The sequence below is a fragment of the Pteropus medius genome, unplaced genomic scaffold (assembly GCF_902729225.1).
Source record: "Pteropus medius unplaced genomic scaffold, Ma_sr-lr_union100, whole genome shotgun sequence".
Taxonomy (NCBI): domain Eukaryota; kingdom Metazoa; phylum Chordata; class Mammalia; order Chiroptera; family Pteropodidae; genus Pteropus; species Pteropus medius.
Window position 1 is genome coordinate 32,267,067 of NW_024340696.1, and position 13,772 is coordinate 32,280,838.

Consider the following 13,772-nt stretch of genomic DNA (forward strand, 5'->3'; position numbering starts at 1 on the left):
CCAAAGCTTCTCTGTAATTATGCAAGTAAATACAAGAACCAAACCTATCCAGATGAGTGCACAGGCAATTCCAATATCATGTGTATGAACCCCATCTACGTTTTTGTTTTGTTTTGTTTTTTGAGTAGCTTTTCTCTATGGAAAAACATAATAACACAATTTTTTAAAAGCACTCAAATTACCACCATTCTAGTTCACATCATGTATCCATATGCAAAGAGTCCTGAAAAGGCACCATGGACATACTTTTCCAACAAGCTGTTTGGTGCAGAAACCATATGCTTAATTAGACCATGAAAAGCATTATTGCATGTAGGGCATATGCTTGGCAAAGTTATGGATCACCATCTGGGCCCTGTTTTCTCCAGGAAGCTCCAGCTGGGTGACAGTACGGCATCCTTCCAAGGGTAATGGCTCCCTTGGGCCATCAGAAAATCAAGAGTTCGGGCCCCTCATGCATCAGTCAATCCATGAAGTCAGCATGCAGAACACGTTGTAAGTAGATGTTATGAATGGGCCAGCCTGATATTTCCCCACGGTGTGTTTTTTGATGTCCTTTAAGAGTCCCCATGTCTACAGCACAGTTTGTAGATTTCTGGTCACTTTGACTTTACCTTTGTTTTGTTGTTGTTGTTGTTGCTGCTGCTGCTGCTGCTGCTGCTGTTGACTTTACCTTTGTTTTTGATGACACAATATTCAGGTTCCACAACTATTAGGAGTCTACTCTGTGCCTCTTTGGACCTCAGGTAATGTAAACCTATTTCCTTCCTAACATTCTAAAAAGAGGCTTAATGGAATTTTGAATTTTTCCTATTACAAAAATTCTTAGGTTTTTGTCAAAAGAGACTTGAAATACCACATGAAATCATGTACTCACAAGACTTACCACTACCTCCAAATAACTGAATTACATAAATAAAACATTACATAGAACGTGCTTTGCTACAATTTATGGGTGGTAAATTTAATAAGAACTGGCTCATTGTAGTAAAATTCGACTTATTTTTTCCTGATCCTTTTATTCTATACAGGGAAAGAAATTTATGTCAGTTTAAAAAAAACTATTACTGCTTCTCATAACTGAATCCATTATTTTTCTCCATGATCCATCAGGTAAAAAACAAGAATAATAGATTGCTTTGACAGAACCTTGAACATAAACATCTCCCAGAATCAAACACAGAAAGTGAAACAAGTTTCAGGTGGTATTAAAACAAAAAAGGATCATCTTTATACATTTCAAAAGTCAGATCTTACTAAAAAATATTATTATTAGCTGCTACAAAAAAATAATGTACATAGTAGTTGAATTTTTACAATTAGACTCAATGACTTTAAATAATTGAATTTGTCCTATGTAGTCAACTGATTAAAAAGACTGGTATTTACCTTATCTTACAAATATTTTCTGCTCATAAAGGAATCAAGGGGCTCAATATTCGTTAGCTCTCTGTGACCCATTTTAGTTTCAGAAAAGTTTGAGTGAATGTGCACACATCTACTTACTATACATATAGTACAGCTACCTCATCTCAAGGGATTTTCTTAGTCGACACCTATCCAGCATCTAATCTTCTCCCTTTTTATTTAGATAATCCAACCTCCCAACCTGTCTCCTGAAAAAATGACATTTTCAGCTTCAGTGGCAGAATTTATTCTAAGCCAATGAGCACGTAACATTCACATTAAGTCTATTATTGGTAGAGGGCTGGGCATATGACCCCAATTTATCTGAACTGAAAAAGAATTTTTATGCAAGACGAAAATGCAAAGAGAGTGGTTTCCTATTTTCTCTTACCAGATGAAGAAAAGAGAACAGGAAGTCCCAGTTGCTGCTGGCTCTGTGACCATGAGAATAAGGACAATGCTGGTGGCAGAGAGGAGTCAGAAAGGACTAGAGTCTTAGTTGACATCATTGAACTACTGATGACACTTTCTCTTGTCTTCCAGTTAGAGAATTTACAAATTTATTTAGTGTTTAATCCACTTTGAATTGGGGTTTTGAAAATTGTTTAGATATGTTCTTCTCTCTCTTAAAAAGAGATGACAGAATATACTCAAAATATTATGTTTTCCCGGGGCTTGTTCCATTCATGTTGCTTTACATCAAAAAATCTTTGAATATGTATTTGATTTTGAAACTACCTTTGAGAACTCTCCCTAATCATCTAATGAGGCACAAAATTTGATACATGCATTGCTTAAGAAGACAGTAGTATTCTTAAAAAAGTAAATGCAAATTTAAGATGAATAAAAACTCTCTAGTACTACCAGACAAAAAATACAGTTTCATAACCAAGGTCAGACATTATTTCTAGCCTCAAGATCTGAAACGGAGCTTGATCTGTCTTGTAGTCAATTTTAAACTCTGGCCTATATGCCGAAGGTATGTTTATTTTTAATTATTCAGAAATCGTGGACCATAGCAATACTTCTGCTCTCTTCTTATTTTCCCAAAACTATTTTGATACTTACTTCCCAGATCCTGCAGGCTATTAGATGTTTCTTGCAAATTTCCATAGATAATAACTCATCAGCTTTGCAATTTGATTCTTAACATTAAGAGATTAAAACTAATGTAGATGATTCTCAGATGACACATACTGAGGTATAGAAAAATTCCATCATTTCCTTCCACAAAATGAGAGAAATTTTAATTCTTTTTCTCAACAGCTGCTTCATTTTTTTATGCATAGGAAAAAACTATGTGCAATTACTCCAAGTACAATCAAGTCATTTAACATGGCTTTACCATCATTGTAGTTGCAGGATATTTTAAAAGAGAAAAAAAAATCTCAAAGCACAGGTCCTGCTGTGCAGCAAAGCAATCAAATTCCTTCATAATAACAGCCTGATGGGATTCAGCAATCCGAGGAATAATGAATAACCACTTTAATCAGTAAACAGGAAAATGCTACAACATTTACTGAGTAAAAATTGACTATCATTTGTTGATCCTCTTGATCGGCATTTCAAACAATAAATAGAAATGTAAGTATCTTTTAAAAAGCAAAATAACTTTGTTTAGTGGATTTGATTTTGCCAGGCAGTGAGAAAATAATAGATCATCTCAAATTGTCCTGCAGTGTTACTCAGTGAGTAAAATGTACATATTATTTTTTTAAATGCATGGCCAAATTGACCCTATTGCTTGAATATGTCAAGATAAACTCATTTTGCAGTTGGTTGATAAGATTGTATTTCTGGACTGATCACTGAATTTCATTTCTACTTCATTATTTGATGCGCTTTTTCACTGTTCATCTTACGAAGTTATTTGAATCTGAATACGAAGACTCTGTTTCAAAGTAGTCCTCAAGTTTCCAGTGCAGTGTCTCAAATGTTGGCCTTTCCTTAGGTTCTGCATTCCAGCACTCCAGCATGATGTTATAGAATTGCAGTGGACAATTAGATGGTTGAGGGAGTCTATAGTTTTGACCCAACATCTGGATCACCTGAGCACCTGTCATACCTAAAAATATAGAATGAAATCAACAACAACAACAACAACAACAACAACAACAAAGTTAAAGAACAGAGTGTTAAATTCATAGACACTTATACTCTAGATTACAGGCAAATTGATTTCCTTGGTGAAGTTATGAGGTCTTCCATCCCCTTCCCAGACTTCAGAGATTAAACTAAATCCTGAAGCAACTAATGTCTATAAGACTGCAATTCAAGAGCAATGGAGGAGGCAATAAACCACCTCATTAATGCAAATCATCATCATCAAATTTTATTTCTTACACTCCCAAAGGCACATAGTATGGTCAGCTTCATAACTCTGCCCTCTAAGTCTGGGCAAAGCAGTTAAAATCACATCTAAATAGGTGACCTGTGGAATAAAGGCCCATTTCAGAATTAATTACTCACCACTATAAGGCATTTTGCCGTAAGTAATGATTTCATAAAGAAGGATTCCAAATGACCACACATCGGACTTAATGCTAAATTTATTAGCACGAATAGCCTCAGGCGCAGTCCACTTCACTGGCAGCTTTATTTCATGTTTAGATTCATAGATGTCTTCATTATCTACCTGTTAATGCATTAAGATATCAAGCCAAGTTAAGTGATATATGTGTGTGTGTGTGTGTGTGTGTGTGTGTGTGTGTGTGTGTATGTGTGTGTTTGCCACCCTCATTCATCTGTAATCTGCTTTACATTAAAATTCAAAGGGAAAGGATTCAGGATGAGCTTAGTTCCATTGATAATTAGAGGAGCAAATTCCAAATCTGGTATACAAGACTGAAACACCCGTGAGAAAGCATTCGTAAAATATTATTTGAAAGCCTACTATGTGCTAAAAATAGCACTGGAAAGTACATTCTACTACACATGGGGGTATTCATGTGTGATGATACTGGCTTTAAACATGATCATTAGTAAATAAAATTCAATTAAAAAATGAAAGCGACAAGTCTGTTATCTGATTTACTGCTGGTATTAAGGAGCCATGGACTTTGATAATTACCATGTAACCACTTTAAAATACTGAAAAGTAGGATTCAAATGATCTAAAGTAATATATAAGTCACTGGAGTTCTAATTAATTTACAAAAAGAAAAGTTGATGAATTCATGAAGTTCAAAAGAGAACCATTTATTTATTGTGTTTCACACTCCACACCCATAATTTTAGGGTATGATGTAAAAATTAAAAATTAAAGTTAGGGAAAAACAACTAATATTTTATCTCTTATATCAGTGTCTTTTGACATGATGTCATGAAGTGAGAGGTGGATAGGGAGGGGCAGGAATTACAAAGTCCATGATTGCTGAAGAATTCTGGCAGCATGCATATTAGTCTGGCATAAGTGAGCAAAGGTGGGTAAGATCACTCTGTACAAAGAGTGCTGCTTTTTGTAAGGGAAATGCAGACAAACAGAGGCTACTGATACAGAAATGTAGATTGTTAATTCAACCACAAACTTAATTTTATACTCTCCCATCTGGTTGGTCATCATTTTCCCTGTTTCTCCTTGATAAAGAAATAGAAATGAGAAATAGTTTGTCTACAAGGCTTTGGGCCACGGAAGTGTTCTGTGGACCATAGAAACATTGTTATGAAGAATAACAGTAAATCTATAAGTCTACTGGTCTGTTAGGCTTTTAACCCATTATAAAAACTAATTAGAACAAAAGCATATCCACCTTAAAAACTCTTGCAAGTCCAAAATCTGCCACTTTGTAGATACTATGTTCACCAACAAGGACATTTCTGGCAGCCAGATCTCTATGTATATAGTTCTGGGACTCCAGATAGGCCATTCCAGAGGCAACCTGTGCCGCCATGTCTACCTGCTGAGTCAGATGAATTTTTGATCCAGCATCATCTAGGCAATAAGAGAAAATAAAATATTTACTTTGGGAAACATTTAAACTACTGAAGTGAATTCTGAGAATCTTGATGAACAAGCTATCAGTGGGATTAAGTGCCATAGCACTTATTTATTGAGCGAAAATATATAACCATACTAACAATTTTATTTCCTGTGAAGAGTTAATGAGGCAACAATTCTGAGAGTCCAAACACATTCTAAGTCTGTGAGCTGCCCTTCCCTGAAAGCATTACACAGAGAAAGAAGGAACAGTATCACATGATCCAAACACAACTATAAACATCTGAGTCTGGCATTGCCATTTTCCATACCACACATCACCAGTCTCATCTCTTCATAATTTCTCCTAGTCCTCATCCTGTATTATTAACTTTAGGAAATTCATGTAGTAGGGTCAGTTTGATCATTAGTAGAGAGGTTAGTTATTTTGTGAAATGTGGTCAGCCATTCCTGGATAGTGTTTAGCCACACTCTTAGTAGATGTCTTCCAATTTCTGAAGAAATTTGGAGAACTTTTAAGATCTCATATAAATCCAAATTATGATTATCCCTGTATGACTAAGCCAAATATTAAGAAAAGTGTGTTGGACTCACTGTTAAGAGTCTTAGGCTCCTGACTTGAGAGGCAACTACATAGTACAGGGGTAAGGAAGACTGGTTTGACGCTTGAGTGCCAGAATTCGAATCAGGGTTCTCCCTGCCTCCAATTTCTTTCCTGACTTTGAGCAAACTGCTTAACACTCCTGTGCCACTGTTTCCTCATTTATATAGTGATAATTGTAATTACTTTATGGTATTAGTTGTTAAAATGAGAATTAAAATGAGTTAATACACATAAAGCCCTTAGGATACTGCCTGGCACCTAGAAAGAACTCAGTAAACCCTACCTTTTATTGTTATCATTGCTGCTGTCTAATCAGAATTAAACAGTTTAGGATCTGTAAAGCCGGAGATGCATATGGATTACCCAAATGGAAATGCCTAACAGAAAACAAGCATATGGGTCTGCAGCTCAGGAGAGAGCACACAGCTAGAGGCATTGATTTAACAGTCACAGGTCATGAGTGGGAGTTAAACATTAAAAGTGGGTGAGATTGCTAGAAAGTGACAAAACCATGAGAAACACCACCATTTAGGGTGGGCAGAGGAAGATAAACCTGCAAGAAAACTGAGAAGAATCAGCCAGAAGAATGAGAGGAGAACCAGAAAAGAACATTATAATAGTTAAAGGTTTTGAGAAAGAAGAAGTCAACACCATTGTCAAATGCCACAAAAAATATCCATCAAGATAAGGACTAAAAGGCATTTCTTAAATATAATAACTAGGCAGTCACTGGTGACTTTGATGGCAGGAAGAGCAGTTTCGCTGGAGATGGAGTATAAGGGATTGAAGGCTGGTCGGAAGCTGAGGACATGGAGACGGCAAGAAGAGATGTCGATTTCCAAACCCCTAGTGAAGAAAGTAAGACAAAAAGAGGCCAGTAGAGGAAAAGTAAGTCGCGGAAAGCCATTGTGAAATTCACTATAGTGAGGGGTCGTCATTGACAGCGTACTCAAGGGGATTTTGGAGTGCTGGTCATGTTCTCGTTCTTGATTGTACAGTGCACAGTTGTTTACTTGCCCACTTTATAATTAATGATAAATTACGCTATATGATATATGCACTTTTTATACATATGCTATCTTTTTCAATAAAAAATGAATCAAGAACTTTTTTTAATGCTAAAGATCTAAGCACAGTGTATGTATATGTACATATATATATGTCTATTTTTTAGTGTAAGCAGCATATTTAAATACAATGTGAGGTGACACTAACTAACTGCTCACTGATCCATCTGTCCTTTTCTTTCTGGCACACTCAGAAGATCATATTCCCCATCTTCCCCTGAAGTTAAATTGGGCCATGTCACTAGTTCTTTGCACAGCAATGTGTGCAGAGATGTTCATCATTTACAGGCTTGATACTTAAACTCTCCCACGTCTTTGTACCTGAGAGAGATAAATTTAAAAATGACAGAGACACATGATGGAAGGAGTCTAAATCCCTATGTCATCATTTAAAGAAAGCCACCTGGAAGAAGTGGCTGATACATATCAAAAATGCATAATTTTTGTAATGTCACTGAGATTTTTGAATTGTATATTACAGCAACTAACATTAACTATTCGGTCTAAAATGAGATGCAAGCAAAAAGATAAAATATAACTGAGTGTGCAGCATAATGGCAAAACAGTGCTACTCTGATGTCCGTAATAGCTATGCTTTTTCATATCAAATTCACTCAATGAGAAAAACACTAAAAGATTTCAAATAAACAGGTGACTAGTCCTAGGCTATGTAACAGACAGCCTCAAAAGTGGCTCCCAACATTCTCCGCCTCCTGGTATTCATGCTGTAGTGAAGTTCCCTTCCATTAAGCATGGTCTGAACCTAGTAACTCACTTTTGACAAATAGAATATGGAAAAAGTGATGGGTATCACTTCCAAGATAAGTTATAAAAGACTGTGACTTCATCTTGCTGGAACTTTTCTCTCCCTAATCTCTTGCTTGCTCACTCAGATGAAGCCAACGGCCATGTGATAAGTTGCCCTATGGAGAGGTCCATGTAACATGGAATGGAACTTAAGGCAGCTTCCAGCTGCAACCAGCCAGGAACTGACTTCTTCAGTCCAACAGCCCCGGAGGAAACAACTCCAGCCAACCATCACCTAGGTAAGCTTGGAAGTAAATCAACCTCCCCTAGAGCCTTCAGGTTACTAGAGCACCTGCCAACACCTTCATTGCAGCCTTGTGAAAAACCCTGAGCTGGAAGGCCTAGCTCAGCTGCACCTGGAGTCCTGACCACAGAAACTGTGAAAAAATAAATGTTGGCTGCTTTAAGCCACTAGGTTTTGGGGTAATTTTTTGTGCTGCAATAAATACTGAATACAGTTTAGTGTTAGGAAAATAATATCAGTGCTATGCATTTTGTTAAAATCTCAAACTATAGAGCCAGATTTCCCGAGTTTGAATTCTAGCTCAACCACCTTGGATAAGTTACTTAGTCTCTCCATCTCTCAGTTTCTTTAACTGTAAAATAAAGGTGATATAATAATAATTCATGAGGCTGTTAGAATAATGAACTAAATAGTATCTGTACAGGATTTTAAAAAAAAATCCTGGCACATAGTAAGAGCTACATAGTATTTTTTTATAAAAATAAATAAATAAATCTTTATGCTCCACTCCCTCCACTATCCTGTGTGGTTTATTTCTAGTAAATCACCTCATTTAATACTCATGATTACATGAAGTAACTATGCTATTATTTGCCCCATTTCATAGAGGTTCCTGCTACTCAGAGGAACAAGTAATATACTGTTAGAGTAGAGATTCAAATCCAGGTATGTTTGAGGCCAAAGTCATATCTTCCTTTCTAAAACTTACCTTACACATCACTCTGGAGCACCCTGAAGTCAGGGGCTATGGTGAGACTTCCATTCACACAAACAGCAACAATTTATGGCAGTAGTATTCAGTTAGAGGGTATCTCAATGAAAACATTCTTGTCTACTTCAGCCCACTTAAGTGAACTGTCATTAGGAATAATGAACAACATGCTTGATTTATATTTTTTTAAAAAAAGGATATTTCCTGACATGTGTCAGATGTTCTATAAGTATTTATTGGAAATAAAACAATTCCAACAAAACTAAAAAAAAAAAGATGCAGATATTTATCCTCTTTAAATTTCAGTAAGAACTACCTACATCCTCAATGCTAAAGTTTTTTGACAAGCCTCTTCTGTTTTGGAGAAATTTATTCCAAAAAATATTCAAGCAAGCTTAGGGATTATAAAGGTGATTCTAGAGAAAAATATGTGTGTTATTTCAGATATCAAATACAACATCTAATTCTATTTCAGTGGATACAAAAAGGTTTTCACTGACAGGCACAATAGAGAAGGAAATTGAATAATAACACATTTCCTACCCTGAAAGAGTACAGTGGCCTAGGAACCGCCTAAGTAAACTTCAGAGCACACGTCTAATAAAATGGCCAGATGTCAAAATAGATAAAAAGGTTCACAGACCTGTGACAATTTGCATCTGAGGCAAGAAAATATTTTCAATTATGTTCCATTATTCAAGACTCTTTCAGCTTAATATTTATCATGATAGGCCGTTTAAGAGTGGCAGACTCATTATAAGATCATTTTGTTGAATTTAAACCTTCTTAATTGGGAAAGGATTATCTATAATGAGCATATTTTCATTACTCCTCCTTGCTGCTAAGTATCCTGGCAAATGGCAGCCGCGGTAAATTGACCCTCATGTCCCAATCCAGAAGATGACAGGGTTCGAGCTTGGCCCTGAGTAAAACACATCAACAAGCCACAGAAATCCTCAATGCCAAAGGAGTCTGCAGTGTAATAAGGAGATCTTTCCAAGCTAATACCAAGAGCCTCAGAACAAGCTTGACCCTGAGTCCCAATCTTAACAGTTTCAGGATAGCTCCAACTTAATCTATTCATTAATGTATTCATTCAATCAGTCAACACACAATTAGTGCATACCTTCTATGTGCCAGACACTGTTCTAGCAGTAAAACAAAGAAAAATCTCTACCCTTGAGGAGTTGTACTTTAGAAATACTAAAAGTGAGCTATATAAATGTCATGCAATATAAGATGATTAACAGCTAAAAGAGAAAACAAAAAGCAGAAAAGAGGAATATGAAGAGTCAGTAGAGGGAGATTATATTTTAGAATTTAGAGGGCATTCAGTGAAGGACTCACCATGATGGAGATGCTTACGGAGATTTCAGGAAGACTTTCAGTAAATGAGGAAGTGCACTATGGGGGTAAGTAATGGAAAACAATTCAGATGTAAAAAACAGCAAGTGCGAAGCGTCTGAAGCAAAGCACATCTGGGAGATATGAAGAGGAGCAAAGAAAGACAGTGTAGATGACACACAGTGAACAAGGGGAAAGTTGTGAGAGATGCGGTCAGAGAGGTCATGGAAGCCCGGCCATGAAGGACTTTATGGGTTATACAGAGAGAAGAGCCAAGGGGAATCACTGAAGGGTTTACAAGTCACCCTGAAATAAGAGCTAAAAAGAGACACAATCTGATTTACATTTTAACAGAATCTCTCCAGCTACTATTGGGACAAGACTGAAAAGGACAAGAACCAAAAGAGGGAGACCAATTAGGAAGCTACTGCAGAATCCGGGAGAGAGCTGATTGACAGCTTGGACCGGAGTGGGAGTGTTAAAAGTGGTAAAATCCTGTATATACTTGGAAAGCAAGATAATGGGATTTGCTGGTTGGTTAGATATAGAATGTGAGAAGAAATAAAAATGACTCCAAGATATTAGGCCTGATTGTTGACATTGTCAAAGAGAGAAAGACCACAAGAGTAGCAAATTACTGGGAATAATATAAGAAAATCAGTTTGGATCACGTTTTTTTTTTTAATTTCTAATAGAAATGTGTAGTAGAAATTAGGACTGTTCACAAACATTTATTTTTGTCTCCTTTTAAGCACTTTAGAGAATCGTATTCCCCTATTCCCTTTGACTTGATTAGGCCAAATGAAAAGGGCACAAAAGTCACCTCTGTCACTCACGGTCAGGAGTTTTAAGAGCCAGAATAAGATTAGTCACATCCCCTTCCCCTGCCAAGGTGATCAAAAGACCTGAGCCACCAGTCAATCTGTTTTGCACATGTAGCATGAGCAAAATAAACATTTGTGTTAAGTCTCTGGGATATGAAGGCTGTTCCTCATTGCGTCAAAGTTACATTATCCAGACTAACGTAACATTTAAGTAGAAAAGTTAAGAAGGCAATTGGATATATGATTCTGAAGTAATAGAGGGATATAAATTGGGGAAGTGTTAAAACATAAATGTTACTAATATTGTAACTGGTTGTGATTAGCAAGGGAATTAGTGATGTTGCAAAAGTCCTGGAAAATTCCAAGATATTGAGAGGTCTGGAAAATGAAGGAAATCATATACATTGAGAAGAACCAGCAAGAAATGTAGGAAAAGCCATTGAGTAAAGTGTCCTGAAAGCCAAATGAAGAAAAAGTGTTTCCAGGAAACAGTGCCCATCGAATAAAATATTGTTGATAGATCTAAGGATTAAAAATTGACTATTAGATTTAACACTGTAAATGTTACAAGTGACATTGACAAATCATTTTTGTTAGAGATGACGCAAGATAGCTCCTGTACTTTTGTCCCTGGGATTAAGGACAAAGAGGTCAATGATCGAGGTTAGTCTTTCTATGGTAGGTAACTTCTGATGCTATTATTAGATTTTACGTCTTTATGCGAGTGAGATAGACATACTTTTGTTTTTAACAGCATTTAACAGGCCTTATGTTCTTGGTTCTTCTAATCTAGTTTTGTAAGTTAATATCACCAGCTTCACAAGTGACCCTGAAATAAGAGAATATTCTTACTTTTCTGATATCTTTGTTACATTATTGTAACAAAGGGATGTAAAGGGAGGTCCCTTTACCTCTACACTTCTATCAATCCCGCTCTGACATTTTAAGAAAGTATAGAAAAATCTTTTTTTTAAGTATGATTACAGTTTACCCTTGAATGACATGGATTTGAACTACACAAGTCACTTATATGCAGATTTTTTTCAGTAAATACCCGTACTGTTTTTGTCCACAGTTGGGAGTATGCAAATCAGAGGGCTGATTAGATGCATTGATCTATGCCATTGTATATAAGGGACTTGAGCATCCTCGACTTTTGATATCTGCAGGGGGTCCTGGACACAACTCCCCAAGGATATCGAGGGACAACTGTAGTAGTTAAGTTTTGGGGGAATCAAAATTTATAGGCAGATTTTCCACTGTGTAGGGAGGTCAGCACCCCTAACCCTGCATTGTTCAAGGGTCAGCAACTGTATTCTCAGTACTTGATCTCAACTACTTTTAACATCTCATTTTAATGCTTATTATATTGTTGCTTATGAAATTATTCATTAATAAACATCAAAATTTTACAATGCCCTTAAGTCTTCTCTGACTACAAGAAGTAAATTGGAAATAAAACCATAGTACATTTCTGATTTTTAGTCTGAATATTCTAATGTTGCCTAACGGTAGAAGTATTTTAAACACCAACAAGTACAATGTAGTTAAACACTGGCAAAGAAAAAAAAGGACAGTACCTCTCTCTCTCCCTTCTCAAAAATATTTTATGTCCTTTAATTCTGGTCCATATAAAATATAGGTCCATGACCGATAATGTTCAATTAGTTATTGTAGGAAACAAAGAATCATGCAAAACATCTATTCTTCAACTTTCCACATACATTTAAATACTCCGATATGTCTATTGTGAACAATTTGTTCTTCTAGAACATAAATATTTTCCTCTCTTCGAGTACACAGTATATATCCTATTAAAGAGCAGTTGAGCAATTCAATGTTAAGACATTCATTCTCACAGATGTACACATAGTAAATATCCTTTGGGTTATAGAAAGCTTGCTAAATTGACATTTATAGGACTTGCTAAACTAAATTACTCTTTTTTTTTTCTTTTTATTAAGTCTTTAGCTTACTTTGGAGATATTCTTGAAGACTTCCATGTCTCATCAACTCTGTAATAATATAAATTGGATCTTCTAAAGTGCAAACAGCATAAAGCTGGATGAGTTTCGGATGTCTTAGGTTCTTCATTATCTGTGCCTCCCTCAGGAAGTCATTTGGATCCATTGAACCTGAAACAAGAAGAGGGGAAAATCACTTTCTGTTATTGAGGCATTCCTATCCTCACAGCAGCCTGGTGGGAATCACCAAGATTGCTTCCTGCCTCTCAGTAAAGTAAGAGCAAAGGTGTCACAAATCTTCAGATTTATCAAAGAAGAGAATTACTTCAGCCAGGGCAACTTAGTAACTGATGTGTTGGTGCATCAGGGTATGCAGTTTTTGTGTTATGACCTGTAGGTGAAGAAAGGTTGATTCCGATCCATGTGAAAAATGGAGAAAAAAGGAGAGACTGGCAGTGTAATTGATAAAGCAAGGCAGGCATCTTAAGAACACAAAGAGAAGACATTCTATTAACACGAATGCTGGAAGACACTGAAAGTTTAATTACTGCAGCCAGAGCTTTTTGGTCCAGGATCCAAGGAAAACTGATAGCTGCCCTGTCCTTGGTACCCACTGTGGGAAGAGCTGGATAACAATCCTAGAGCAATGACATTTTGCCATATTTATGTTCTTAATTCTGTAGGAACATATGATATAGACTAAGTAGAAAATATTCAAAAGCCACCCCCAAAACTTAGTGTTTTTCCCACCAGTCTTTTGTGTCTGACTTAAAACTGACATTCAACATTTAATTCTGTATTAATACTTCTACAGTCAGAGTTTTAATAGCTTGACCAAATAATAAGGGAAACAGTAAAGACT

At 36.3% G+C, this 13,772-nt stretch overlaps 1 protein-coding gene across 1 annotated transcript in view; it reads right to left on the reverse strand.

Moving 5' to 3' along the window:
- Window positions 1–2,376: 2,376 nt before the first annotated feature.
- Window positions 2,377–13,772, reverse strand: part of FRK (fyn related Src family tyrosine kinase) — an 86,350-nt gene continuing 74,954 nt past the window's right edge. The window contains exons 5-8 of the mRNA XM_039870751.1: window positions 12,923–13,081; window positions 5,157–5,338; window positions 3,877–4,042; window positions 2,377–3,472 (exon numbers count right to left, since the gene is read on the reverse strand). Of these exons, the coding sequence (XP_039726685.1) occupies window positions 3,261–3,472; window positions 3,877–4,042; window positions 5,157–5,338; window positions 12,923–13,081 (719 nt within the window). The 3' untranslated portion in view covers window positions 2,377–3,260. The remainder of the gene's footprint in view (window positions 3,473–3,876; window positions 4,043–5,156; window positions 5,339–12,922; window positions 13,082–13,772) is intronic.